Source organism: Somniosus microcephalus, chromosome 17, assembly GCF_052327205.1.
Source record: "Somniosus microcephalus isolate GS21.2 chromosome 17, FLI_Smic_1.0, whole genome shotgun sequence".
Classification (NCBI taxonomy): domain Eukaryota; kingdom Metazoa; phylum Chordata; class Chondrichthyes; order Squaliformes; family Somniosidae; genus Somniosus; species Somniosus microcephalus.
In genome coordinates, this window is record NC_141003.1 from 39,842,697 (window position 1) to 39,870,395 (window position 27,699).

The window sequence follows — 27,699 nt, forward strand, 5'->3', positions numbered from 1 at the left end:
TGAAGCTGTCATTGACATAGCAGTGTAAAAAATATATTTGAGACATTTTATTGGTCAGTTTTCTGGCAATTCCTTGTTTGTGAAAGATAGCTTTGAAAAAAATTGGAGAGATTTGCTTTCTCGGTTTTCTGTTGGTTTCTCTGATATTTTGCCGGCTCTTTGAAAGAGCTAATTGGATAGCTTTTTCAAAGAACTGACACAGGCACAATGGGATGAATGGCCTCCTTATTTGCTGTATCATTCTATAATTGAATGTCGATGGCTGCACTGGAACAGTTTGACTGGGGGTGGTGAGGGCAGGGAAAGCTAGATGTGGTGCATAGAACTTCAACACTATATGATCAAACTTACTGTGTACACCACACTTCTACCCCTTATGTTATCCTTGTATCTTTGCGGTTGTTTTTTAAGTAAACGTGCAAACACAACTGTGGATACAAGAGAAATATTGATCCAAAAACATAGAACTTGACATTAAGACTGCAGCATCTCATTTTTCTCCCTCCCAGTACTCACAGCAATTATCACTGGTTCACATACTTTCTACAATCTGGACAAGGTCAGTATTAATTGAACCCCTGCGGCAAATTTAGCCACAGTTGGAACGTGTCTCAAACAATAAAGCAGGGGAAAAGGAAAAACTGCAATCGCCAATAATAGAATGTTATTTAATATCAAGGTTTTCAATGCAAATGCTTACTTTCCCCCCACAGTTTTCCAGAACTTGCCGTCAGCATAAGCAATATGTGAACTACTTGTGAAGCTTCCGTCCTGTGGATGTCTGCACTGCGTTTTCTTCCAGCTGAGAGACATTGATGCCTATATTTATTGTGGGCTTTTATTGTCTTCAGAAATTATGATGCATTAACATTACCGCAGGGATCGGTGCTGAGTCCCTTGCTGCTTGTAGTGTACATTAATGATTTAGATATGAATGTAGGAGGTATGATCAGTAAGTTCGCAGATGACACAAAAATTGGTGGAGTGGTAAATAGCGAGGAGGGAAGCCTCAGGCTACAGGACAATATAGACGGGTTGGTCAGAGGGGCAGAACAGTGGCAAATGGAATTTAACCCTGAAAAGTGTGAGGTGATGCATTTTGGGAGGACTAACAAGGCAAGGGAATACACAATGAATGGTAGGATTCTAGGAAGGACAGAGGATTAGAGGGACCTTGGTGTGCATGTACATAGATCCCTGAAGGCAGCAGGACAGGTAGATAAGGTGGTTAAAAAGGCATATGGGATACTTGCCTTCATTAGCGGAGGCATAGAATATAAGTGCAGGGAGGTTATGATGGAGCTGTACAAAGCGCTAGTTAGGCCACAGCTGGAATACTGTGTGCAGTTCTGGTCGCCAAGCTATAGGAAGGATGTGATTGCATTGGAGAGGGTGCAGAGGAGATTCACCAGGATGTTACCTGGGCTGGAGCGCTTCAGCTGTGAAGAGAGACTGGACAGGCTGGGGTTGTTTTCCTTCGAGCAGAGAAGGCTGAGGGGGGACCTGATTGAGGTGTACAAAATTATGAGGGGCATAGATAGGGTAGATAGAAAGGAACTTTTCCCCTTAGTAGAGGGGTCAATAATCAGGGGGTATAGTTTCAAGGTAAGGGGCAGGAGGTTTAGAGGGGATTTGAGGAAAAACCTTTTCACCCAGAGGGTGATTGGAATCTGGAACTCACTGCCTGAAAGGGTGGTAGAGGCAGGAACCCTCACAACATTCAAGAAGCATTTGGATGAGCACTTGAAACGCCATAGCATACAAGGCTATGGACCAAATGCTGGAAAATGGGATTAGAATAGACAGGGCTTGATGGCCGGCGTGGACACGATGGGCCGAAGGGCCTCTTTCTGTGCTGTATAAATCTATGACTCTATGAGATGGTCATTTGACACTAGACTTTTTGGGAGTGGAAATTTCTTTAGGCCTGTTTTCGGGACTGAAATGGACACCGTGCACAGAGTGCGTGTCCCAGCCAAGAGACCCAAGGCCAGCCTGAAATTGGGTCTCAGGCCTCATTAATATTATTTGGGCACGCTGCTGGTGACTGTCACTCCTCCACAGGCACCTCACCCATTTTAAGATAATTATCATCTCGCATGCCTCGCCGGCGGCAGCCCAAAGGCAGGTCCCAGTATGGGGGTGGAGTGGCAACAAGCGGAGGCCGATCAGGAGTACTTTCCTCGCTCCGTAGGAATGACTTTGAAAATTTTTAAAGCAGAAAACTTGCCTTTTTGTTGGCGGCCGCTGCTCAGGTCTCAGCAACCGCCAAAGAATCCTGAGCAGAGCAGGCCAGGCTTGTCGGTGTCCAATTTCCCACAGGGGCCTAAAACAGGTGCTTTTGGATCTCCAAATTTGCCCTTGTAAAACGGGTGCAATGAGCTCCAATGAGCCCAGGATGGATTTGGGGTAACTAAATTAAAATACAAAAATAAGAACTTGGCTCTTCTAATGGGGTACTAGCTGTTTCAGCTCATTGGAATTTGTTTTTTCTAAACTTCAGAAAAGATTGCACTGCAGCATATGACAGGATAATCATGAATGAGCCTCATCTGGCCCGCTTTATTTCCTCCATCATAGAAGACCCTAAAGTTCCCCTACTGAATCATCCAATTGGTGCTTTAATGGTTCTGGAGTTTTTGACTCTGCTACTCTATCTGGGGCTTCATTCCATGCATTGATCATTCTTTGTGTAAAGAAAAACTTGCAGATATCAGTCCTATATATTCCCTTTACTTGGAAGCTGAAGATCCTTGTCCTAATCTTGCAGTTAAATTTAAAGTAATTTTCTGGATTTACCTTTTCCACAGCATTTGCAATCTCATACAGCTCAATAAGATCACCTACCTGACATCTTTTAAGGCTGCAAAGCTCAAATTTTTCTCGTCTTTTCTTCATAACTCAGACTTCAAAGATTAGGGATCAACCTTGTGGCTCTTCTCTGCACTGCCTCCAACATTTGAATATTTCCCTTGTTTCTCAGTGCCCAGATTTCTACATAGTATTGAAGGTGTAGTCTGACCAGGCACCATAATGATGTTCTCTGACTATTTGGCCATGTAGTTCAACGTACAATTGCCAAACGCAGATTGGGTGACCGCTTTGCGGAACACCTCCGTTCAGTCCTTAAGCATGACCCCGAGCTTCCGGTTGCCTGTCCCTTTAATTCTCCGCTCCACTCCCACTCTGATCTCTCTGTCCTCGGCCTCTTGCACTGTTCCAACAAAGCTCGAGGAACAGCACCACATCTTTCGATTAGGCATTTTACAGCCTTCTGGACTCAACACTGAGTTTAACAATTTCAGATCATAACCTCTGCCCCAATTTTTTCACATGACAGCTGTTGATGATTCTGCCAGTTCCATTTACACCTCTTTAGACTCATCTTTTGTTTCTGTACTTGTCCCATTACCATCTCCTTTTGCTTTGTACTATCATCCCTTTTGTCATTTAATCTCTCCTGCCTTCCTTCTATCACAGACCTTCCCTTTTGTTCTTTCCTCCCCTCCCCCTTTCCCTGCCCCTGTACTTGCTTAAAATCTGTTACATCTCTAACTTTTTCCAGTTCTGACAAAAATTCATCAACCTGAAACGTTAACTCTGTTTCTCTCTCCACAGATACTGCCCGACCTGCTGAGTATTTCCAGCATTTTCTGTTTTTATTTCAGATTTCCAGCATCCGCAGTATTTTGCTTTTGTACTATTGCCTTTGTTGGTTGCAGCTCTGCATTGGTTGGGCACGATAAGCATGGGGTCTACTAAAACTTCAAAGTCTTTATTAGCTTCATCCTTAGCTATTTCATTAATAAAGCACAAGTTTTGCCATTTTCCCTTCGTATGTGCAGTATTTTACATTTGTCCACCATAAACTTCATCTGCTGTTGCTTTTCCTAATTGTGTATTTTATCTAATTTATTCTGTAATTTCTGAGCTGTCTCCTCCAGTTTCACTGCTCCTCCTAGTTTGGGTACCATGTGTAAATGTGACCAATTTGTATTGGGTATCTGAGTCCAAGTTATTGATGTAGATTAGAAATAATAGTGGTTTTAGCACCAATCCTCGGAGTTCAGCCTCCCCCACCCCCCGCTGCCAACATAACATCTCTAGCAAGTACTTGTTATTTTCTACCCTTCAGTCAATTTCTTATCCACATCCAAGTTTTATCTTGAATACCCACAGCTTTGAGTTTATCGAACTCAAAGTTTAAAAATAGCCTTTAATGTGGAACTTTGTAAAATGCCTACAGGAAGTTTAAATACATCACATTGTAGCCCATTCAGTTGTTACGTCCCCAAAGGAGGACGTTGGCCAAGGAGGACCTGCCCTTTCTGAATCCATGCTGACTGCTCCATATTTGGCTGCGGCCCCTGGGCACAGCCCTGTCGACCCGTGCATTAACTATCCCTGCATTGAGCTCTTGCTTGGTTCACTCTATCAGCCCAGACAAAAGAGGCACTTAACATTCTGACTTTAAGCCACTTGGGTTGTTCCAGTTTATATTAGGTTGATTGAAGTCACCCATTAAAATAACTTTCCTGTTCTTAGATAGCCTTCAAATCTCTTCATAGAGCCAACTGTCTTCCTTTTTGTGCTGATCTGGTGTTCTATGTACCGTAAACTTGAGATCATCTGAAACTCTGCTGCCCGTGTCCTAACTCGCACCAAGTCCCGTTCACCCATCACCCCAGTGCTCGCTGACCTACATTGGCTCCCTGTTAAGCAACGGCTCGATTTTAAAATTCTCATCCTTGTTTTCAAATCCCTCCATGGCCTCCCCCTCCCTATCTCTGTAATCTCCTAAAGAAAAAGAAAGATTTGCATTTATATAATGCCTTTCATGACCTCAGGACGCCCCAAAGTGCTTTACAGCAAATGAAGTACTTTTGAAATATAGTCACCGTTGTAATGTAGTCAACACGGCAGCCAATTTGCACACAGCAAGCTCCCAGAAACAGCAATGTGATAATGACCAGATAATCTGTTTTAGTGATGTTGATTGAGGGATAAATATTGGCCAGGACACCAGGGATAACTCCTCCGCTCTTCTTCAAAATAGTGCCCTGAGATCTTTTACGTCCACCTGAGAGAGTAGACGGGGCTTCGGTTTATTGTCTCATCCGAAAGATGGCATCTCCAATAGTGCAGCACTCCCTCAGTACTGCACTGGAGTATCAGCCTAGATTTTTGTAATCAATCCCTGGAGTGGGACTTGAACCCACAACCTTCCAGCTCAGAGGCGAGAGTGCTACCAACTGAGCCACAGCTGACACTACAGCCCCACACCTTCCGAGATATCTGTGCCCCTCCAGTTCTGGCCTCTTGAGCATCCCCGATTTCAATCGCTCCACCATTGGCGGCCGTGACCTCAGCTGCCAAGGCTCTGAGCTCTGGAATTCCCTCCCTAAACCTCTCCGCCTCTCTTTCCTCCTTTAAGGTGCTCCTTAAAACTGACCTCTTTGACCAAGCTTTTGGTCACCTGCCCTAACATCTCCTTATGTGGATTGGTGTCAAATTTTGTTTAATAATCTCCTCTGAAGCGCCTTTGGGACGTTTTAGTATGTTAGAGGCGCTATATAAATAAAATTGTTGTTTGGCATTCTGAAACTTTTGCATTGTTGGGCATATTTTTTTTACCACTGACACATGGCTCTCAGGACTGTGCTATCGTTGTTCGCTAACATTGCAGGCCTCCGCAGCGGGCAGCATCGCCCCTTTAAGCAGCAGTTGTCCTGTCTGCGCTGTCATTTTTGTTTCACAGACGTAAATTCCCGGCCCTGGCGGTTCCCATGGTTTCTGGGATCACGTGTAGTTGGGAGTCGGTGAGCGGGGTGGCTCCTGCGAATTACACTCTGCCATTGAAAACTGGTAAGGATTAGAGGGAAAGTACCATGACACTTTAATTCAGCAAAGCGGCATCCCCCCCGCCCCCCCCCCACAACAAGGCGTAGATGTTAGGATAAACTCGGATTTGCGAGAGTTTCCATGTGCAGTAACCATTTGAGACTGTCTCAGAAATAAGTTACTGTTGCTTTCTATTGATACACACACACCCACCCACACATTGTATTTTAGAGTAATCCCCTGTGCCTCACAGCATAGGAATGAGCATTAAAATCCCAGCTGGGTTGACAGACTTGCTGCAAAGCTTCACTGTGGAGGTGCTGAGGAAGCAGCCGGCCGATCTGGTCGAGTTCGCCGTGCAATACTTCACCAAACTGCAGGCGAGCCAGAAGGTGCCTTTCGGCAATGAGAGGAGCGGCGGCGGGGCTTGCCGAGCCACCAAGGCGGTTAACTTCGCCGATGAACCCATGCAAACCGACTCGGAGAACGGGGAGGAGGAGGAGGAGGAGGAGGACGAAGAGTTTGAAGGTACGCTGGTGTAGATTTTCATTTTAAACTTAAAAAAAAATGTATTATTCGATCTGAATGGATGGCGTTCGTTGAATTGGATTTACTTTTAACTGCGAAAGGGCCGGGGTGTGGGTGAAGGGGAATTTTTATCATTGTAATGTAATTAATGGGAAGCTGGACAAGTACATGAGGGAGAAAGGAATCGAAGAGCGATACAGCACCGATTCGGGCCATCGTGCATGTTGCTCGGGTTTGGTGAAGTGGTGTGGGAGGAGGCTGGCGTGGAGTTGGCATAGAGCCGCTGGGCCGAATGGCCTGTTTCTGTGCTGTCAGTTCCATGTACTTGGCTTCGAGTGCAGTCGCCCTCAGTAACTGGAGCCCCAGGGTAACACGGGACAACATCCTCTTCATCGGCATATGTTGCGGGACAAAAAAAACGGCGGGCAGCTTTTTATTTTTGTTGGGTAAGAAAACGTTGTTGAGGCTGTGTTGGACGTGACAAGTGAAGGTTAGCATTGTATTGCTGTTTTATCATTTAAAATCGTTTTCAGTGCTGGGTAAGTTGGTGGGGGTGGTGGGGGCAGCGTTGACCAATGCACCACTGGTGATATACGATGGGTTTGGGGACAGAACATCCGCCAGATCTGATGTGCTGGGTGGTTTTCTACATGTTCTGTGATACTTTTTAGTTGGGGGCAAGCTCGTTAATTTGGTGGCAGTGTTCGAAACCAACTGAGCAAGAAGGCTGATAGGCAATTGATTGAGTTGCTGCAACTGTGCTAGTGGAATGTTTAATTCACGCGGGGACTGGAGTTAACCGGGTCATTATACAGACAGTTCTTAACCAGGTTTTTTTTTGCTTTTTATATAAAGCATTACTGTAATCTAAGTCTATATATTGTAATGGTACTTCAGCATCTTGCCTGACATAATTGAAGTCTATCACTCTTTTCTCTTTATCCCCTTCCTCTCCCCCCCCCCCCCCCCCAACTCTCTGTCAATAACTCAGCTCCTGAATCCTAAGGCGAGATCCTAATTCTGTCACTGTACTTCCCTCACCTATTGTATAGAACTGTTTATGACTCAATATATGTACCTGCAGGTATTGTGAAATCTGTATTGTTCCGTGTATCAAACCATGTCCTGAGAAAAAGTGTAAACTTGTGCAAAAAAACCTCTCTCTAAAGATGTGCTCAAGGTTTCTCATTTGTGGATTGGAGAAGTTGTGGAGGCAACATAATCCTTAATGGATGAGACTTTTCAAGGATTAAATGTCCATTATTAGCAGTGATCCAGCAGTTCAGGAGGAGGTAAATGCACTTCTTGCAGATGGAGCTTTATGTCCAGGAGACTTAATCAGTAACATAAGAGCTCTTTGTTAATAACTGATCTGCAACTAGGGGTTCAGCAGGGAATCACAAACCACTGACCTCAAACAATGTTATCACAAGTTAATGTTGCAATCAGTTGTGTGTAGTAGGAAGCAAACTCAATATGTCAAAACTGATTATATTAGCCGATCTCCCATAGCATTGTACATGGGGAGTTGAGACCAAGTGTCGTCTTCAGATGAAGTGGAATTAGATGGTAGGGTATAATAGGACCAGCGCATCCCTATTTTAGTCATACATTCTGCACTTATTTTTATATCTCCATTATAAATTCCTTGTTCATATTTATAATGAAAGATCTTATGTAAACGTGTCACACTGTTACTCCAGTCTTAGAACATAACAAGAAATAGGAGCAGGAGTAGGCCAATCGGCCCCTCGAGCCTGCTCCACCATTCAATAAGATCATGGCTGATCTGATCCCAACCTCAAATCTTCTATCACTCTCCATTCCACCCGAACCCATGTGACCTCCTGGGAGAGGCGAAAAACCAGATAAAAAACCCAATGGCCAATTTGGGAGAAAAAATCTGGGAAATTCCTCTCCGACCCATCTAGGCGATCGAAACTCTTCTGCCAGTGGTGGTGCTGCTGTGCTTGCACTGGTGGAGGATGTAATTACAGAATGGCAAGTTTACATAGGCAGTTTCCATCTTCATTGTGGATGTAGTAATTTATAATGGAAGTGTGTGTAGACATAACATGTTTATACGATGCATTAATGTATAAAAACATCCCAAGGCACTTGACAGCAGCATAATGGGAGGGAGGTGGTGGAATGGAGCTGAAGAAGGAGCTAGCAGAAGAGATGATCAAAAGCTTTTGCAAAGAGATGGGTTTTAAGGAGGGTCATAAAAGAGGAGGAGGTGGAAAGGCATAATCAGTGTTATAATTGCATCATACCTTGGATCAGAGCATTGGATGCGCTTTGCCGGTATGATTTTAATGCTGTTTTTGGATATGTGGCTGAGCCTGATTAAAAATGACAAGACAGATGTCCTAGAAGTTCTCTGTAGTCAGATCAGCCATTGCCACACGTTGCACTCCTATGTAATTCCAAATGTTATTCTGCCATCTGCTTCACTTTTGGACATACCAGTCTACCTTCTCTAATTTTGGTTACAGTATTTTAAAACTAATGTTAACCTTTTAATGCTGCCATTAAAACAGCCTGTCTCTTCCCATTCTTGTTTTGGTATGCAAAGCAAATCATAGCTGTTAACCAAAATGTAAAATATTGCAATAAGCGTGCAATACAAAAATAAAATTTGCAGTGTGGGAGCAATAGTCAATGTGTGGTAGAGCTTTATGAATCACTTGGTAACATTGTCTCATTCTTGCAATCACACTCTAACTTTATCCTATCTCTTTTTTTGCCTTCTCTTTTGTTCTTCAGCACATCTTTCCCAGTACCTCAAAACTGTGGATCTCATTTTCATATAATCTAGACCCATATTTTTGTCGTTTAATCTCTACCTGATTTACCCTGCCCCTTTTTGTCCTGCTGTTTTCAACCTTGATTGTGTCCTGATCGGCAGGCTTCAGACCTTTACCTGGGATTCTCCCCAAAAAAGGTATTGGTGTGTTAACTGAACAGGACCAGTGCCAAGGAGCTCATTGCCACTGTCTGAATGGAACAACTCAATCTAGTCCGGAGCAGAGCACTGCTCACTCTTGTAGAATCCGCTACAAAGAAACTTTTAAAACTCCTTTGGGAAGTCGTCTTCATTTAGGCAGGTTTAGTGGTTTCTCTATAATTCCAACCTTTTTGAATCCCTGTTTATATATCGCTGCTCAAGAAGTTTGCTGCATTACATGGAGTCTGAACCTAGTGTTGTCTTGGTTCACTGTAAACAGTTTTAACATTGTGCAGCTTGTTGGCTTGCATAGAGCTCTGTGCTAAAAGCTCTGGGATTGAATAATTCTCTTGCTCTCTTCAGCCCAATTAGCCAGTGTCCAATTAGCCTTTTGCATGGTATTTTACAATGACCCCGGGAGGATAATTTTTCATGTGCAATCTTCCATTTTAAAAATAACTAATTACTGTTAGCTGTTCATGCCAATATCCTAGAAAGAGCAAGCTTGCATTTGTATAGTGCTTTTCAGTGCTTCACAGCCAATGAAGTGCTTTTGAAGTGTAGTCACTTGTAATGTAAGCAAATGTGGCACCAATTTGTGCTCGGCAATGTATCGCAAACAGCACTGAGATAAATGACCAATTAAACTTTTTTTAATGATGTTGATTGAGGGATAAATGTTGCCCAGGACACTCGGAGAACTCCTCGTTGAATAGTGCTGTGGGATCGTTTCTGCTCACTGGAGAGGTTTAACATCATCCAAAAGATAAAGTTGGCCTGTTTGTAACTAATTGTTACTCCTAACATAGATGGTTCCCTATTCCTGATCAGAGGTGCTGTTTTCTGATGTGCCAAAGCTCATTAGTATTTAGTCTATGTTATTAACTGATGTGAAGATTGATTATTTCATATTTCATTGCTGTGTCCTTGAACCTAGTCACCTCCTGATGGTCAGGTAACGGTGCTTGGCCCACTGTTGTAGAAGTATGCACACACACCATACTCCTGTTCATAAATTTAAATACCCTGGCTTTCTGGTAGTAATTGTTCTTCCAAAAGTTTTTAACTGAGTACCTGTAACAGCAGTCTCTTTTTCTAACAACTTTTCTAACGTCACTTTTTTTCTCTGGACTATATTAAATCTTGGTTATATAAGGATGTGCTTCTCCCTTTGGCAGTTTCAGGTTAGATTCATTCATAATGTCATGTGTTCCCCTCTCAGCAGTTCTTAAGAACTTCAGCTTAAAGATAGCAGAGTAGTTCATCTTATCTGGGCCATTGTAATTAATATCACATTTTAAGCCTCACTGTCAGATTTGATTTTGGAAACCTCCAATTCAAGGTCTGTGTAATGTAGGCTATGATCAGCTCTTTCCATGTGCTTCTGAGGGTCTTCACATAGTACTGCAGTGAGGAAGTCATTGCAGCAAATTCCATGCCATAGACAAAAAAAACTTTTTTTGAGGCCTATTTTCATCAAGACTTTTCTTTCCCATGTAAAATTAGCCTTGGTTTCTGATCCATGTTGTCATGTAGAATGGTACATGTTAAATTAAAAAATTAGTGTCACTGGAAAATTAGTAAAACTCCAACTTTTAAAATGCCAAAGGATCCATTTGATTTTGAAAGCTAATATTGTGGTGTGAACAAAATTGCCAGAATCTTGTTGACATTAATATTTATACAACTTGTGTAGCTAATAATGCAATGGTTGATGCATTGTTTTCTGCCACGTAAGAATCTCGACTGTGTTCTTGCGGGCCCTTCATCTAGTATTTTTTTTTAAAAGTGTCTTAACTAGTTTCACTATTGGTGAGTGCTAAACTGCAATCCACGGAATCTTCCTTTGTGATTACAATTTCTGTATATTTTGCATATTGGCAGAACCTAAATTCACTTCAAACCCACAACAAACTTGTACAACTACAAGGTAAATAAAGCTGAACAAAATAAAGCACCTATCAAAATCGCATCCTTATGATCAGTTTGCACCTGGTCACTGGAACCTCTACACACAAAGGGCAACATGACGTGTATCACGATGACTATTACTCCTACCTACTCGTGAGGTGCCACTGCATATTACACTTAATGCAATGAATAGGTACCAGATCAATAAAGACTTGACTATTTCAACGCACTCCTGCCTGGCCTCCCACATTATATCCTACGTAAACTTGAGGTGATCCAAAATTCGGCTGCCCATGTCCTAACTCGCACCAAGTTCCGTTCACGCATCACCCCTGTGCTCGCTGACCTACATTGGCTCCCCGTTAAGCAATGCCTCGACTTCAAAATTTTCATTCATGTTTTCAAATCCCTCCATGGCCTCGCCCCTCCCTATCGGTGTAATCTCCTTCAGCCCCACAACTCCGAGATATCTCTGCTCCTCTAATTCTACCCTCTTGAGCATCCCTGATTATAATCGCTCAACCATTGGTGGCTGTGCCTTCTGTTGCCTAGGCCCTAAGCTCTGGAATTCCCTGCCTAAACCTCTCTGCCTCGCTACACCTCTCCTCCTTTAAGATGCTCTGTAAAGCCTATCTCTTGGACCAAGATTTTGGTCCCCTGCCCTAATTTCTCCTTTTGTGACTTGGTGTCGACTTTTTATTACGTTAAAGGTGCTATATAAATACAAGTTGTTGTTGTAAAATATTTGAAAATTTTAACTCCATCATATAAATTTATGGTGTGGAGATGCTGGTGTTGGACTGGCGTGGACAAATGTAAGAAGTCACACAACACCAGGTTATAGTCCAACAGTTTTATTTGAAGCTTGTGATTTCAAATAAAACTGTTGGACTATAACCTGGTGTTGTGTGACTTCTTACATATAAATTTATGTTGTACAAAAAAGCAGATAATGCTGATTAGGGTTGCGAAGGGGTGGAAAGTTTCCGGGAAATTTCCGGAAATTTTCCATGGGAAGTTTAGCTTGGGAATTTTGCCCAAAAAAGCAAATGCTAGCATAATATTGTTTTTTTTGTATTTCTTTTTTTTTCACAGGTCCTCTCTTAAAATTACACAGAGATGGAATCTTAATTATTAAGGAATTTCTTAATCAATATATGTTTATCTTACTTGGCTTGTTTTAATAATTACAAGTTTTGTGTGTGACTGTGAACAAATGTGTCCTGATTGGTTGGATGAGCGATTAGCTCCATCTATTGGTGATGTAGTGTCGTGCGTGCACAGGTCATGCTTCCATCACATGGAACATCAGGAAAAATTTACTCACCCTTTGCAATCGTACTGATTGACCGCAGTTCGACACAGAGACGAATGCCCTTTATTTCTCTGAATAGAACAATGCCACATTTACCGTCGGATGTGTGGAAGCATTTTACCCCAGGCATTAAAGATGGAAACACTGTACAAAGCCATATGTAAAGAATGCCACAAAGATGCAGCAGCATTTATCCAAATGCAACAACTTCACTCAAAACTCACAGCAGTCAGCCCAGCGTTCCTCTGCTTCCATTCAAGAAGATGATGGTTCACATTCAGCATCAGGCTCCTTATCATCAGCAACTCTTGGCCCACTTGGAAGGTTCTTTGATACAATGGATAACCATAGCCAGAAGAATGCAGATGAGTGCCTTGCTCGAGCTGTATATGCGACAGGCTCACCCCTCATGCTCACAGCCAATGTGTACTGGAAGAGATTTTTCAATGTTATTCGCCCTGCATACTGTCCTCCCACCAGACATGCTTTGTCTACTTATTTGCTGGAGGCTGAGTATAACAAGAGTCCGAGGAAAGCTCAAAGAAACAATAGAGATGGCAGACTGTGTTGCAGTTATCTCCGATGGGTGGTCAAATGTACGAGGGGAGGGCATCATAAACTACATCGTCTCCACTCCTCTCCCAGTGTTCTTCAAGAACACAGACACAAAGGACAACAGACACACAAGCACATACATTGCTGATGAGCTGAAAGCGGTCATCAACGATCTTGGATCACAAAAGATCTTTGCAGTAGTTACTGACAATGCTGCGAATATGAAGGCTGCTTGGGCTCAAGTGGAGGAGGCCTACCCTCATATTACGTCTATTGGGTGCGCAGCTCATGGGCTCAACCTGCTCCTCAAGGACATCATGGGTTTGAGAACCATGGAAGCACTGTACAAGAGAGCCAAGCAAGTTGTTAAGTATGTCAGGGGAAAACAGGTAGTTGCAGCAACCTACAACTCCAAGCAAATGACAAAGAACAAGAACACCACACTGAAGCTGCCCAGCAACACTAGATGGGGAGGCGTTGTCATAATGTACAACAGCCTTCTGGAGGGTAAGGAGTCGCTGCAAGAAATGGCAATATCCCAGTCTGGGGATATGGAAACCACCATCAAGAAAATACTGCTGTTTGATGTGTTTTGGGAGAGAGTGGTTAGCAGCCTTAAACTACTCTCACCAGTAGCATCTGCAATTGCTCAGATTGAAGGCGATGACGCTGTCTTGTCAGATGTTCTCAGGCTTTTTGCTGATTTAAAAGAACAAATCAACATTGCCCTACCCACCTCCCTGCAGCTCAAAGCAGAGGAGAAGGCAATTGTTCAATTCATACAGACGCGTCAAGAATTTTGTGTCAAGCCGATTCATGCTGCAGCATACATGCTGGACCCAAAGCATGTTGGGAGAACAATACTTTCTGGAGAACAGATCAACAGTACTCGGTGTGATTTCTACCCTCTCTCGCCACCTCAATCTGGACGTGGGCAAAGTTCTGGGAAGTCTGGCAAAGTTCTCTACCAAGCAAGGCCTTTGGAATGGGGACAGGATATGGGAATCATGCAAGCATATCAGTGCACGTACTTGGTGGAAGGGACTTTGTGCATCTGAGGCCCTGTCACCCATTGCATCGGTGATACTCCAAATCCCACCTTCATCAGCGGCCTCTGAACGAAACTGGTCACTTTTTGGGAATACGCATACAAAGGTGCACAACAGGCTGACTATCAAGAGAGTGGAGAAACTGGTGGCTATCCGGACGAACCTACAACTTATTCAGCCAGATACAGAAGTGTCCAACACAGAGGAGGAAGTGGATACGTCAGAGCCAGAGTCAGAGAATCAGGAAGAGCAATGGTGAGTGGAAGACTCATGAGTAGAAGACTCAAAGGGACAAAAATAAGGACAAATTACAGGCTAAGTAAGCTAACGCTCTTTTTTATTTTAGATGGGTCTTTTTGTGGGGGTTCAATGAAGTTCAAAATTATAACCTAAATAAAGTTTTGAAAGCCTGTTTTTATTTGTATGGAACAGTTTGTCTATTTTGATGACAAAGATAATAAGGGTCAGAGACAATAACCATCAGTGTGCAAAAAAACTCTAAATTCCCAAAAATTCCCATGGAAAGTTTCCTCTTAAAAATTCCCTGAATTTTGCAACCCTAATGCTGATGACGTTGTAGAATACTATATTTCCTTACAAGGAAAGGAGATACATAACTCACCAGTTATGTGGTCTCCATTCACAGAATAATATTTAATCTTTTGTAGTGTTTTACTGGAATATATTATATTCTTGATTATGCAAACCTAAGTTGTATGAGAAGAAATCACAATAGACTCCAATTGGAGCTTCATGTTCCCTATAGCAATATCTTGTACTTGTATAGTGGGGTCGAGTTTCCGCTTGTTATATCAGCACAATCCAGGCAGGAACGGCAGAACCAGTGCAAAAAATGTGGGAATTTTAAACGTAAGTGAGTTTTGCCCCAAACCACTTGAGCTCGTGCTTTCCACAAACTTTTACGCTGGTTCACTTAATCTAAATGTACACTCTCGGGAGCCGCAAGCCTACATTTTGTTGTACTGCACTTGTGCACTAACAATGACAAAAGTTGATTTGATTTGATTTGAATTTGACTGAATCAGGCCACACCCCCTGGTCGATGCGGGATTCTGCCGATTGTCCTGGTTCGGGAAGGCTCTTCAAATAATGCTAATTTTCTTCGGTGTACAGGCACTAGTAGGCTGGGGTATGGTAGCATAGTGGTTATGTTACTGCACTAGTAATCCAGAGGCCTGGACTAATGATCCAGAGACGTGAGTTCAAATCCCAACATGGCAGCTGGGGAATTTAAATTCAATTCATTTAAATAAATCTGGAATAAAAGCTAGTACCAGTAATGGTGACCATGAAACTACCGGATTGTTGTAAAAACCCATATGGTTCACTAATGTCCTTTTTAGGGAAGGAAATCTGCCGTCCTTACCCAGTCTGGCCTATATCTGACTCCAGACCCACAGCAAGAACTTAAGAAATAGGAGCAGGATCAGGTCATTTGGCCCTTCGAGCCTGCTCCGCCATTCAGTAAGATCATGGCTGATCTTCTACCTCATCTCCATTTTTCTGCACTATCTGCTTATCCCTTGATTCCCTTAATTTACAAAAATCTATCGATCTCTATCTTGAATATACTCCACTGAGCCTCCACAGCCCTCTGGGGTAGGGAATTGCAAAGATTCACCACCCTCTGAGTGGCGAAATTTCTCCTCATCTCAGTCCTAAATGGCCGACTCCTTATTCTGAGACTGTGACCCTTGGTTCTGGACTCCCCAGCCAGGGGAAACATCCTCCCTGCATCTACCCTGTTAAGCCCTACAATAATTTTGTATGTTTCAATGAGATCACCTCTCATTCTTCTAAACTCCAGAGAATATAGCTCTAGTCTACTCAATCTCTCCTCCTAGGACAATGCCCCCCCATCCCAGGAACCAGTCTGGTGAACCTTCGTTGCACTCCCTATACTATGGCAAGTATATCCTTCCTTAGGTAAGGAGACCAAAACTGTACACAATACTCCAGGTGTGACTGCAGTAAGATGTCTTTACTCTTATACTCAAATCCTCTTGTAATAAAGGCCAACATACCATTTGCTTTCCTAATTGCTTGCTGTACCTGCATGTTAACTTTCAGTGATTTGTGCACAAGGACACCCAGGCCCCACTGAACACCAACATTTCCCAATCTCTCACCATTTAAAAAATGCTCTGCTTTTCTATTTTTCCGACCAAAGTGGATAACTTCACATTTCTCCACATTATATTCCATTTGCCATGTTCTTGCCCACTCAATTAGCTTGTCCATATCCCCTTGCAGCCCCCCTTGCATCCTCCTCACAACTTATATTCCCACCCAGCTTTGTATCATCAGCAAACGTGGATATATTACATTTGGTCCCCTCACCCATATCATTGATGTACAGGAAACTCTTTGTACCGGCACCTAAATAACCGGAGATCTCTCTCAACCGGCAAAATTCAGGAGTAGGTTTAGGTAAGTTTTACTTCACATTAGTGGCTGCGTAACCGAGGTTCCTGGATCTGTGGCCGTGTAACCAGGGTTCCTGCACCTGTTGCCATGCAACAGGGACGGACGCCTGGATCTGTGGCCGTGTACGGGGCTCTCGTACCTTAGTAAGTATACCTCTCTGTAATCCGGACTTTTTGATCAACCGGCACCACGCCGGTCCCGTCGGTACCGGATAAAAGAGTTTCCTGTAGATTGTTAATAGCTGAGGCCCAAGCACTGATCCTTGCGGTATACCACGAGTTACAGCCTGCCAACCTGAAAGTGACCCGTTTATTCCTTCTGTTTTCTGTCCGTTAACCAATCCTCAATCCATGCTAGTATATTACCCCCAACCCCATGAGCTCTAATTTTGTTTAATAACCTCTTGTATGGCACCTTATCGAATGCCTTCTGAAAATCCAAATACACCACATCCACTGGTTTCCCCCTTTTCTATTCTACTAATTACAACCTCAAAAAAACTCTAACAGATTAGTCAAACGCAATTTCCCTTTCATAAATCCATGTTGACTCTGCCCAATCCTATTATTATTTTCTAAGTGCCCTGTTACCATGTCGGTAATAATAGATTCTAGCATTTTCCCTACTACTGATGTCAGGCTAACTGGTTTGTAGTTCCCTGTTTTCTCTCTTCCCTCCTTTCTTAAATAGTGGGGTTACATTTGCTACCTTCCAATCTGCGGGAACTGTTCTAGAATCTATGGAATTTTGGAAAATGACAACCAATGCATCCACTATCTCTATCGCCACCTCTTTCAAACCCCTAGGATGTAGACAATCAGGTCATGGGGATTTATTGGCTTTCAGTCCCATTAATTTCTCCAGTACTATTTTTTTTTTTTACTAATCCTAATTTCTTTCAGTTTCTCATTCTCGCTAGACCCTTGGTTCTCCGCTATTTCCGGGAAGTTTTTTTGTATCTTCTTCTGTGAAGACAGACACAAAATATTTGTTTAATTTTTCTGCTATTTCCTTATTCCCCATTATAATTTCTCCTGTCTCAGCCTGCAAGAGACCTACATTTACTTTTGCTAATCTTTTCCTTTTTACATACCTATAGAAGCTTTTACAGTCTGTGTTTATGTCTCTCGTTAGTTTACTCTCATTCTATTTTCCCTTTCTTTATCAATTTCTTGGTCCTCCTTTGCTGAATTCTAAAATCCTCCCAACCCTTGGGCTTACTACACTTTTTGGCAGCATTATAAGCCTCTTCCTTTGATCTGATACTATCTTTAACTTCTCTTGTTAGCCAAGGTGGGAGCACTTTTCCTGTGGGGTTTTTGTGCCTTAAAGGAATGTATATTTGTTGTAAATTATGTATTAATTCTTTAAATGCGAGCCATTGCTCGTCCACTGTCGTACCTTTTAATGTAGTTTCCCAATCTACATTAGCGAACTCGCCCCTCATACCTACTTAGCTTGCTTTGTTTAGATTTAAGACCCTAGTTTCAGATTTAACCAAGTCATTTTCAAACTCAATATAAAATTCTACCATTATGGTCACTTCCCTAAAGGCCTCTTTACTACAAGGTTATTAATTAACCCTTTCTCGATGCACAATAGTAGATTAAAATAGCCTGTTCCCCAGTTGGTTCCTCAACATACTGATCTAGAAAACTATCTTGCATACATTCCATGAATTCGTCCTCCACACTATTACTGCAAATTTGGTTTGCCCAGTTTAAAGTCCCCCATGATCACTGTATTACCCTTGTTACATGCGCCTCTAATTTCCTGATTCATACTCTGCCCTACATTACAACTATTGTTTGGGGACCTATAAACAACTCGCACCAATGTTTTCTGCCCCTTGCTGTTTCTTAGCGCCACCCAAACTGATTCTACTACTTGATTTTCGGAGCTAAGATCCTTTCTCTTTACTGTCTTTATACCATTCTTTGTTATCAGGGCCACCCCTCCTCCTTTTCCATTTTGCCTTTCCCTTCTAAAAGTTATGTATCCTGTTTAATTCCCAACCTTGGCCACTTTGCAACCACCTCTCCGTTATGGCTGTTAGATCAAACCTGTTAATCTCTATCTGCGCTATTCATTCACCTGTTTTGTTGCGAATGCTTCGCGCATTCAGATATAGTTCCTTTAGCTTTGACTTATTTCTCTTTTCCCCTGATGTCACCTTAGTCACTGATGCCACCACCTTCTTGGGCAGTCCCTCGGAACTGAGGATGACGTGCTTCCACATTAAAAATGAGTTCTCAGGTGACTTATGAGTCCAATGCGGGACTGATGCCTTCATACCTTTGATACTCTCTCTGTCCCTTCCGTCATGACCCACTGCTTATTTTGACCCCAAACTCTACTCTGCTCTAGAGCCTTGACATTTGTCTCCCTGCTTTTAAATTTACTCTTTCCTGAATCCTCCTCTCCCCACCGCCCCCCTTCGTTAGTTTAAAGCCCTGTCTACTGCCCTAGTTATTTGGACACTGGTCCCAGCCCGATTTAAGTGGAGCCCGTCCCAACGGAACAGCTCCCTCTTTCCCCAGTAATGGTGCCATTGCCCCATGAACCGAAACCCCCTTCCTCCCACACCACTCTTTGAGCCACGCATTTAAGCCTCAAATCTGTTTGTCCCTATGCCAATTTGCATAATGTGGTTGACTCTTAACTGCCCTCTCCCACTCAGTTGTATTCAATAAGGTGGCTCATCACCAACTTCTCGAGGACAACTAGGGAAGAAATGGGCAATAAATGCCCACGTCCCATGAATGAATAATAAAAAAAGGCATTTTTTTGTATCAAAAATTATTTAATATACTAAGAAACTGACTAACATACACAAATGAAACTTTTTAAATGGTTTAGTATAATTTTTATAAAGTCATTTTCAGTCATTTTAAATCGTGTTACTCACAGGCGGAGGACTGGTCATCCTTATTAAAAAATACTTATGTTTGGTGACAAACTCATTTTCAGCTGTATTAATAAAACTGGACTAGGTTACCACTTTTAAATACACCAAGGAATACTTTATAATGGAAAGAGGGGAAAAAAGAAGAAACAATTACATTCGAATATGCTGCCCGATTGTGCTGGCTCATGGATGATTTTACGTTTTTGATTATGCAAATTTTAGCAGAAACTTAAAGTGTAACCTAACCAGCGCATTTTGGGTGCAATTTCTCGCTTGTGCCCAAAGCAGAAACTCTACCCATGTGTCCTTAATGTAGCAAAATGTCTCGCGGTGGATCACTGGATGGGAAGTGCAGCAAGGGACACCAAACAAGGTATGAAAGAACTAGGGAAGGTAGCCAAAGATGTGACTGAAGAGATGTGTTTTGAAGATAGAGAGAGATAGAGTAAGGTGGAAGGGCTTAGAAAGAGAATTTCAAACAGCGTTAAAGTAATGGTTGAATAAACATCTCTTTTTTAATGTCCACGCAAAGTTGTTTTTAAATTCTGTCCCTCTTGAGCATAGTTTATTTTCAGCAGGCTATTTCTCCAACATTTGAACAGCATGCCTTTCATTTCAAATGACCTGGGTGAGGGGCAGGGGAACACAATTAGGTTATTTTGTACACATATTAGCAATTCAGTCTCTGTGCAGTTCAGTGTATCGAATGATTCATGTTTTGGATTCATGATGTGATATTAATTAGTGGTTTCTGTGAAGTTGTTAGGGAAATATGTCTTTGATGTCTGTATCCATAGTAAAAATGGCAACAAATGCAGGTTCATTAATGTAGATACTAAAACCACAAATATGGCTTGATTGGGTTCCTTGCTGTTCAATTGTATGTTGGAATTATTTGTTTTCATAAACGTACATGAGTGGAAAAATGATGTGGACTATGCAGAAGCTGTTTGCTTATAGCAGTAATTTAAATATCTGATCTATGAAAGAGGGTGTTTGAGCAATAAATTGCAAATAAAGCTTTTCATCTTTTCTTCATGTCAGATGATGGTGTCTGGCTGGGAGCAGTGACCCAACTATCAATGTTCAGTACCGCAGTACAAGAAACCAGCCCCTACAGCAACATGGAAAGTTGTGGATTAACCAAAGACATGACTTAAATAGTTTGTTTTGTACAGGTTATCCCGTGGATTGGAGCATATGTCAAAGCGGAAGCTCATTGAAGGACTGAGATGATCGATTACACCACAAAACTGAAGCTCAAACAGATTATGTCTTCCCAACCAGGAGGGATGTTAATTGGAAAATACTTGTGTGGTGTTTTGTGTAATTTGTAGAAATTGTGATTTCTTGCAATTTTATTTTGCTTGCTGGCAATGGACTGTGGTTTACATGGTGAAGTGACATAAAGCAAATGTACCACATGATTTAATGAATAGGAATAGCTAGTTTGATTTTACCTGCATGGAGTTTAATAACTTGTGAATTTTGTAAATCTGGGGTTCCAATTACTTTATACTTTGATGTTGTTTGAGCCCCTCAGTTAGAATCATAAAGTCATAGAATGGTTACAGCACAGAGGGAGGCCATTCGGCTCATCGAGCCCGTGCTGGCTCTCTGCAAGAGCATCAGTCTCGTAGCTTTGCATTACTGTCCAGGCCAGCTATCTGTTTATAATATTTAATCTATTTAATGTTGATGCCCAATACAGGCACATTGTTCTTGTCTAATTCTTGCACAGTTACAGAAAATGTATTGCGAGATTAGTTGAGTCTGCTCAAGGTAACAGAAGATTGGAGAAAATTTAAATGGCCTTCATGTTACTGCTACATCTATATACTTTGCTGTAAGTTAAAATATAGTAAGGACTGAAACCTCATGGTTTCTTTGGTCCAGGATTTGTATTTAACAGAACCCTTACTGACGTAAAACTCTTTCCATTTTAGTTGAGAGCAAGTTTAGTTTTGTGAGGAGTTGTTTTTGACATGTCTTGACATTTTTATATCTGTCTTGGAATCTGCACAAATACAACTGCTGAGTTATAGCAACCACCAGGAGTTTAAAGATTTCCATAAAAGGATGATAAACTTAAAATATAAAAAAACTGGGCAGAATCCCTTTTGATAATCCTTAGTGGGAAACATTATCTGTCACTCAGCCAATACTAAAATCTGCGTGACAGAATTCCCAAGTACTGTATATTGTTTTTGCTCAACTGTATGTTAAAATAATGTACAGTAATTGGAACTAATCCAGTAGGTAGAGCTCATTTTTAAGATTTTACAAAATGTAAATAACTTTTAGGAGAAATTTGTATGGCAGGGATATGGCCATTAATCTTTCACGTTGCGGCCCAGGAATACAGACTGTTAGTGGCACAAGCCTATCTGTTGAGCTCAAAGGGTGCTGCAGCTGTGACCTCTTGCTGTGCTGAATAAGTGGGCACTTAGTCAGCACAGCAGATACCGAAAACAGTATTTTAAGGTTAAATCCTTTTTAATTATCACTGTTAATTGAAATAAATTTTCAATAGGTTAGGGATCTTTGGTAATCGAAATATAACTCTCTGAAATTCCATCCAGTGACTTGTTAAAACTTTACAGTTATTTTCTATTGTCTTTGTTCCACGTTTTGTACACTTTGTAGGAATACATTTGACTTTTTCCAAACCTGTCCTCCTTCATCCTGTACACTCACTGCGTAGTATCATTAACTTTTCACTGTTCCATACTTTCAGGTCATTTAGGTTCTGCAAGGTATTCCTGACGACCTGCCAATATCCTAGTGTTATTTTCATCTTGAGGTCAGAAGCAAGTACTTGTTTGTTTTATCTTTTAGAATGCACATATGGAGATTATCAAACGTACAGCCTGAGTCCTGCATTTTTAGTTTGGGTGTTACTTATTCCCAATACTCCCAAATCATATGTAACATCATAACGTTTTGCTGTACACAATTCTTAACATCTACCTATTTTAAGTCGATAATGGGTGTGAAATATGCCAATTGATGTATTTTCTAATTGATAGCCTTGGCATCAAATGCTTCTTGAACCAGATTATGGGGAGTATGTGTGTTCCCATCAGTCATAAATTCTTTCCAGTCTTCGATCATACTTTTGCATTTATTGTTCATGAAATTTGTAAAAGTCAAGATAATTGGTTATCACTTCTACCACAAGGTTAACTTAACAATTCATATTGGGCAGGATTTTGTTCGCCGTGGTGAACGAACAGCACCAGCTTTTCATTACACTTGCACTTGCCCACAGACTTGTTATGGGATTTTGCACTGGAACTTACTGGGCCAGAAATTCGGGTCAGAGGCTTCCCGCGGGTGTAAGCCCCCGACCTGCACTTAGCGCGCCTGCCGTTGTGCTGTGGGCCCGCGTGGGATTCCGATCCTGGGCCTCCTCCAGCTGCCGGTGTGCAGTGCTTGCGTATCCCAGTGGCGAAGTTAATTCGCAGCGTCCCTTGGGATCACGTGGGCCTTACGGGTGAGTACACAGCGCCTACTCACCCATGGGGACCCGAATTTCTGGCCCATTGTAATTAGAAAGCCATTTTGGCGCATCGCCCTGTACAGGGGATTTGGGACCTGTGCAAACAGCGCAAGCAAGCTACCTGTATGTATCTCCTTAACCGATGCGATTGAAGAAATTGTTAATGAGGAATGCAGGGACTGTAGAACCAGGAAGTGTTAGTTAGAATATTGAATTCAATGTCAAATCAGGTACAGAAAGCAAAAGAGAGGGGAAAAAATGGGATTAAGAGAGAGATAAGAGACAAAGAAAAAGTTAAAAAAAAAAATTACACTAAAAAAAATCTCCAACAATAATTAAAATCTGAAAGAATGGGACTCCACACTTGTAAAAGTTAATTTTCAGAGCCAGCAAGGTTGATTGGCAGTAATTAAGACTTAATCACCCCGTGAAAAAAATACTTATATTGGAATGGACAAGCCCTAGCTTTTTCTGGTGAGTTTAGAGGGTATCTGTCACACAAGTACAGCAACTTCACGCCCTTCCGTGTGTTTCAATGCTGAATCTCTCGGTGAGATACCGATAGCACAGCTTCTGGAAGAGCTGGGCAACTCTTACAGGAACTTCCAGATTTCCGCATTTAACTGCGAATGTGCGGTCGCTGGAAGTTGCTGTCTGATTTACACTTCAATAACGGTGAGCCCCGTTAGCCTCACCGTTACTTCTACAGCAAAATCCGGTCTATTATTTGTACCTGCCTTGGTGTTTAGTGGTTTCAGCAAATCTGATTACATTGGTTATACTTTCCAGCCAACATTTATCTCCCAGCTCTTCTACGGGGCAAAGCCTCTTTCCATTCTATAGATCTGATCTGCTCGGTAAACCCGTTATTTCCATTTGTCAATTCATTCATGATCCTAATGGTGGCATATTAGTCCAGTTACCGACACAACCCTGCAGGCACATTATTTTTTCTGTTTAAAAGCATGTCGTCTTACAAAACTGGATTATTCAAACCTTGCAGTGGGATTTTATTATACTGTGGGCATTCCCATCAGGTTTCATATCAGATCTACCCAGTGCAGTGGGTGGGGAGTGCACCATAGCATGGGTTGTAGCTGGAAAGCTATGAGCATCCAGTTTGCATTAAGCAGCTCTCAGTTCCTGCAGCATGTGTGTCCATGAATGGTTCAGCTCTCCAGCTTTTTCTACCCAGAAAAATTCTTTGAACAACCTACTTCCTAAAGCATAGATATTTGACCGTGATTTTAAACTTTGCACTGCTGAGTAGCTGGTGTGGCTAATTTTAAAGTTCAGGGTTAATGTGTGAAAGTACATCTTAAAGTAATGTACGTGAACATTTCCTAATACAATGAAAAAAACATTGCTTTGAGTAACATTGAAGTACAGTTAGCCGAAAAGCTGGCACATCCGCCTTTGTTTGAAGAGGCTTTAATGCAACGTCAAGAGAAAGGGATTTGGAAAAAAAACATCTGTCAGTATTGAGTGAGACAAAAATAAGTGCATAACAGACCTGACGGTTTATAGTTTTAAATCCTGGCTTTCCTACAGATTCCATAAATCTTTCTGTTCTCTATATACTGCCATGTAGTTGGAGGAAAAACATGTCTATTTTTAACCTAATTTTTAAAAAAAGCTTAGTGTTAATTTGCTTAGAATTCTGCAGCGATTGAACATGAAGTTGGCTTTAATTTCCAAGTTACTTTGTGAAAGTTACTCTCTCATTTTCTGTAGTTAGATCTCTGTAAACCCCTCAAATTTTCTCTGCCCTGGTAAAATCTAGATTTATAAAAATTGGATGAAAAACCGACTTCCAAAATTTGTCAAATTGGCAGCACTGAGGGGAGGAAAAGAATTACAGGGGCTGTTTGCTTGTGTAGTGCCATTTTCTATTACCCTGATTTTACTTTCAAGAATGGCCTGTTATTTGATGCGGTGATTGACCCTAGTTTTATGCAACAAAAAAAAGTTTTGCCTTTTAGATCAATTGGAAAGTGCTATTCTGGGTCCTCTTATTTTAAGTATCAGTGTATCTCCCATAGCATTGTACATGCGTTGGAAGATATGGTGGTAAAAAGAGTGGGCAAATAAAAACTTTCTTTTTTGAAGACTGGGATCAGGTGGAAATAAAATTTAACAGCTGCAAAGCTTGGAGTTGGTGATTGAAGAAAAAATGTTTACACAGTCAGGGCTAGGAACTTGAGGGAGGTGGGTAGGAAGTTGCAGTGAGGCAAAACTTTGAAAGACCCAGGAAAGATTAGGGGATGAAAAAAGTTTAAAGAATTGGGGCCAGTGACGGGATTGGGCTGGGACTGGGAACCTGCTGGTTGAGTAGGCTGAACAATGTTAAATAGTCACGGCTCGGGGATGGGGTTGGAATGCGGGAGGAGCTTGGGAGCATTTTGTAAGCGGACAGCAGTTTTTAAGAAGGGTCAAAGAGGAAGAAGCAGTTTTTAAAGGGTCAGGGCTTGGAACAGAGAGGGTTAAAATTTTTAGTTTGGGGTAGGAAATCTGTGTGGCGGGGGGGTGGAAGAGAAACTTTGTGAAGAGTGGGACTGTACTGAATACTTTGGGGGAGCAGGGACAACGACGGGGATTTCTCTGGAATCGATTGGGGCTGGGATGCTGTCCAAGGGTGGGGGGGGAGCTGAGAAATTTGCAAGCATAGGTCCAGGAATGCAAGTGGGGTGAAGGCAGCCAAACTGCAGTGCTGGATTGCAGGCAGCCAGAAATAATAAAACAACTTGGAGATGGAAACATTAGGCAGACAGCCAGAAGAAGCACAGCGGTTTGGTGGGAAGCATGCAACTACAACATGATGGGTAAATGTTTACATAGCACATTGCTATTATAAATGTTTACATAAGCAGTTTCCATTGTAAATATTGACCTAAGAAGAGTTACTCAAAATTGTGATACAGGGAGTGTGTGCATACACAAGACTCTTAATAATATTGATGTACATATCGTTGCAATTTTAATTTCTGCACTTGCCTTGAACAGTGTGTTGTCTTTCAGGGTGTGTGACCATTTTGCCACAGAAGATCTGGTTATGATCATATTTTAAAGTGAGTTCACAAAGGTTTAAAATCTACTTCACAACCAGAGCTTTAGGGGGAGGTGTGAAAGATGGGAAAAGTTGTGTTTTTGCAGCAAACTGGATGGGCTGATCTGTGGAATGTTGCTTGTCTTTAGATTTAAAAACTTGGCAGTCTATCTAGACCCATTTTATCAAGAAAACCCTCTTGATTTTGGAAACCGCAATAGAAAGTTGCCAAGGGCCTCCACCCAGCGTGTAGTGACTGACTTAATTGGCAGCCCGACTGTCAAACCTTTGGACAGGGAAGAGATCAGAGGTAAAGCCCTCAATTTCCTTTCCAGCGAGGGAACAAAAGAACAAAAACAAATATTTTGGGCCAGTTGGTAAGTGCAGGGGAGGCATCTTTTACCTGGTTTACGGTAATTTACCTGGTCAAGCAGCCTTTTTTTCCCACTGCACTGAGACCAATACCAAACAGCGGTTTCGAATCGCTAAACCCACCCTTCCAGTTCTGACTGGAGGAACTTATAATGGACAAAATGGTCTGGATGCGAGAAAATCAAACTTTATTAACTAAAGAAAACTATACCACACGATCAAAGCAATAAAGAAACTGCACCACACGATCAATATAAAATTGCTTAACGGGAAGGCAGACGGCAAAAACAAGGGATAAATGGCTACAATGTAAGCCTTACAATCTTAGCAATTTCCCTTAAATTACCACCCCTCTAACTCCTTACTAGATTGCCTTGCTGAGGAGTCAGAAACCTGCTCACCTGTGGTCCAAAGAGAGAGAAGAGCTCACCTGCAGTCCAAGAAAAATAAGAGAGAGATTTGCTTCTGAGAAGCTATCTTTATATCCTGGGAGCTCCTGCTGTTTTGGCGCTGAAAAGGTCTGTATGCAAATTCGTGCCGAAAAGTTCGAATACACAAGAGAAAGGCCATGATTGGCTGATTCAAATGGGCTATTTCCCAGTGGCCAAACTGCTCCCATTGTCTGGAATGGGTGATTCAAACCCATTCAGTTTAAACTGTTCCCTTCCTCAGTTTGAGTGTCTTTTTCATTGTGTGCTGGGCTTTGAATGGAGTTGGATTACTAGGTAAACAGAAGCCCTTTGTCCTGCGGTCACTGAAACTGCAGTCTCAAGTGGTTTAATCCCTTATGTCAACAGGGTAGCAGTTTCCTGTAAACAAACATCGATTGTCTCTGAAGGGAAGGGAAACTCCCTTTTTTTTGATTGACAGAATTTGACTGCCATTGCCTCCCCTTGTCTGTGAATGGCTTTGAATGGAGTTGAATTACTGTGTAAACAGCTTGGGAGGCTATAGTAAACAAAGCCATTTCCTGTGGACAGCTTTAAGTGGTTTGATCAGTTTCTATAAACACATCGATTGTATTGGCAGGGCAGGGGAACTCCCCCCCCCGCCCCCTAACCGGACCCGCCCATGCTACAGGGTGACTGACAGCCCAGCTCCACAGACATACACGAGCTGCCTTTGTCCTTGGCCATGCTTTCTGATGGCCATTTTTATCCCCTTTGCAATTTACACAGTTCAAAACTCGAGTACATTTTTAAATAAAATGTGCTGTCTTAAAGTGTGCAAATTTTTCCACGAAGTTCCTCTATTCCGGTGTTGTCCACGTGCTG

At 42.0% G+C, this 27,699-nt stretch overlaps 1 protein-coding gene across 4 annotated transcripts in view; it reads left to right on the plus strand.

The window, feature by feature from the left end:
• The window catches only part of LOC147105665 (cAMP-dependent protein kinase type II-beta regulatory subunit-like), a 334,744-nt gene that overhangs the window by 199,425 nt on the left and 107,620 nt on the right, over positions 1 to 27,699 (plus strand). For 2 of the 4 annotated variants that reach the window (XM_086010222.1, XM_086010224.1), the window contains exon 3: positions 3,619 to 6,369. In XM_086010222.1, the coding sequence (XP_085866348.1) occupies positions 6,102 to 6,369 (268 nt within the window). In that variant the 5' untranslated portion in view covers positions 3,619 to 6,101. Of the gene's footprint in view, positions 1 to 2,325; positions 6,370 to 6,646; positions 6,816 to 27,699 lie in introns of those variants that run through there. The other 2 variants (XM_086010223.1, XM_086010225.1) reach the window with 2 other exon arrangements.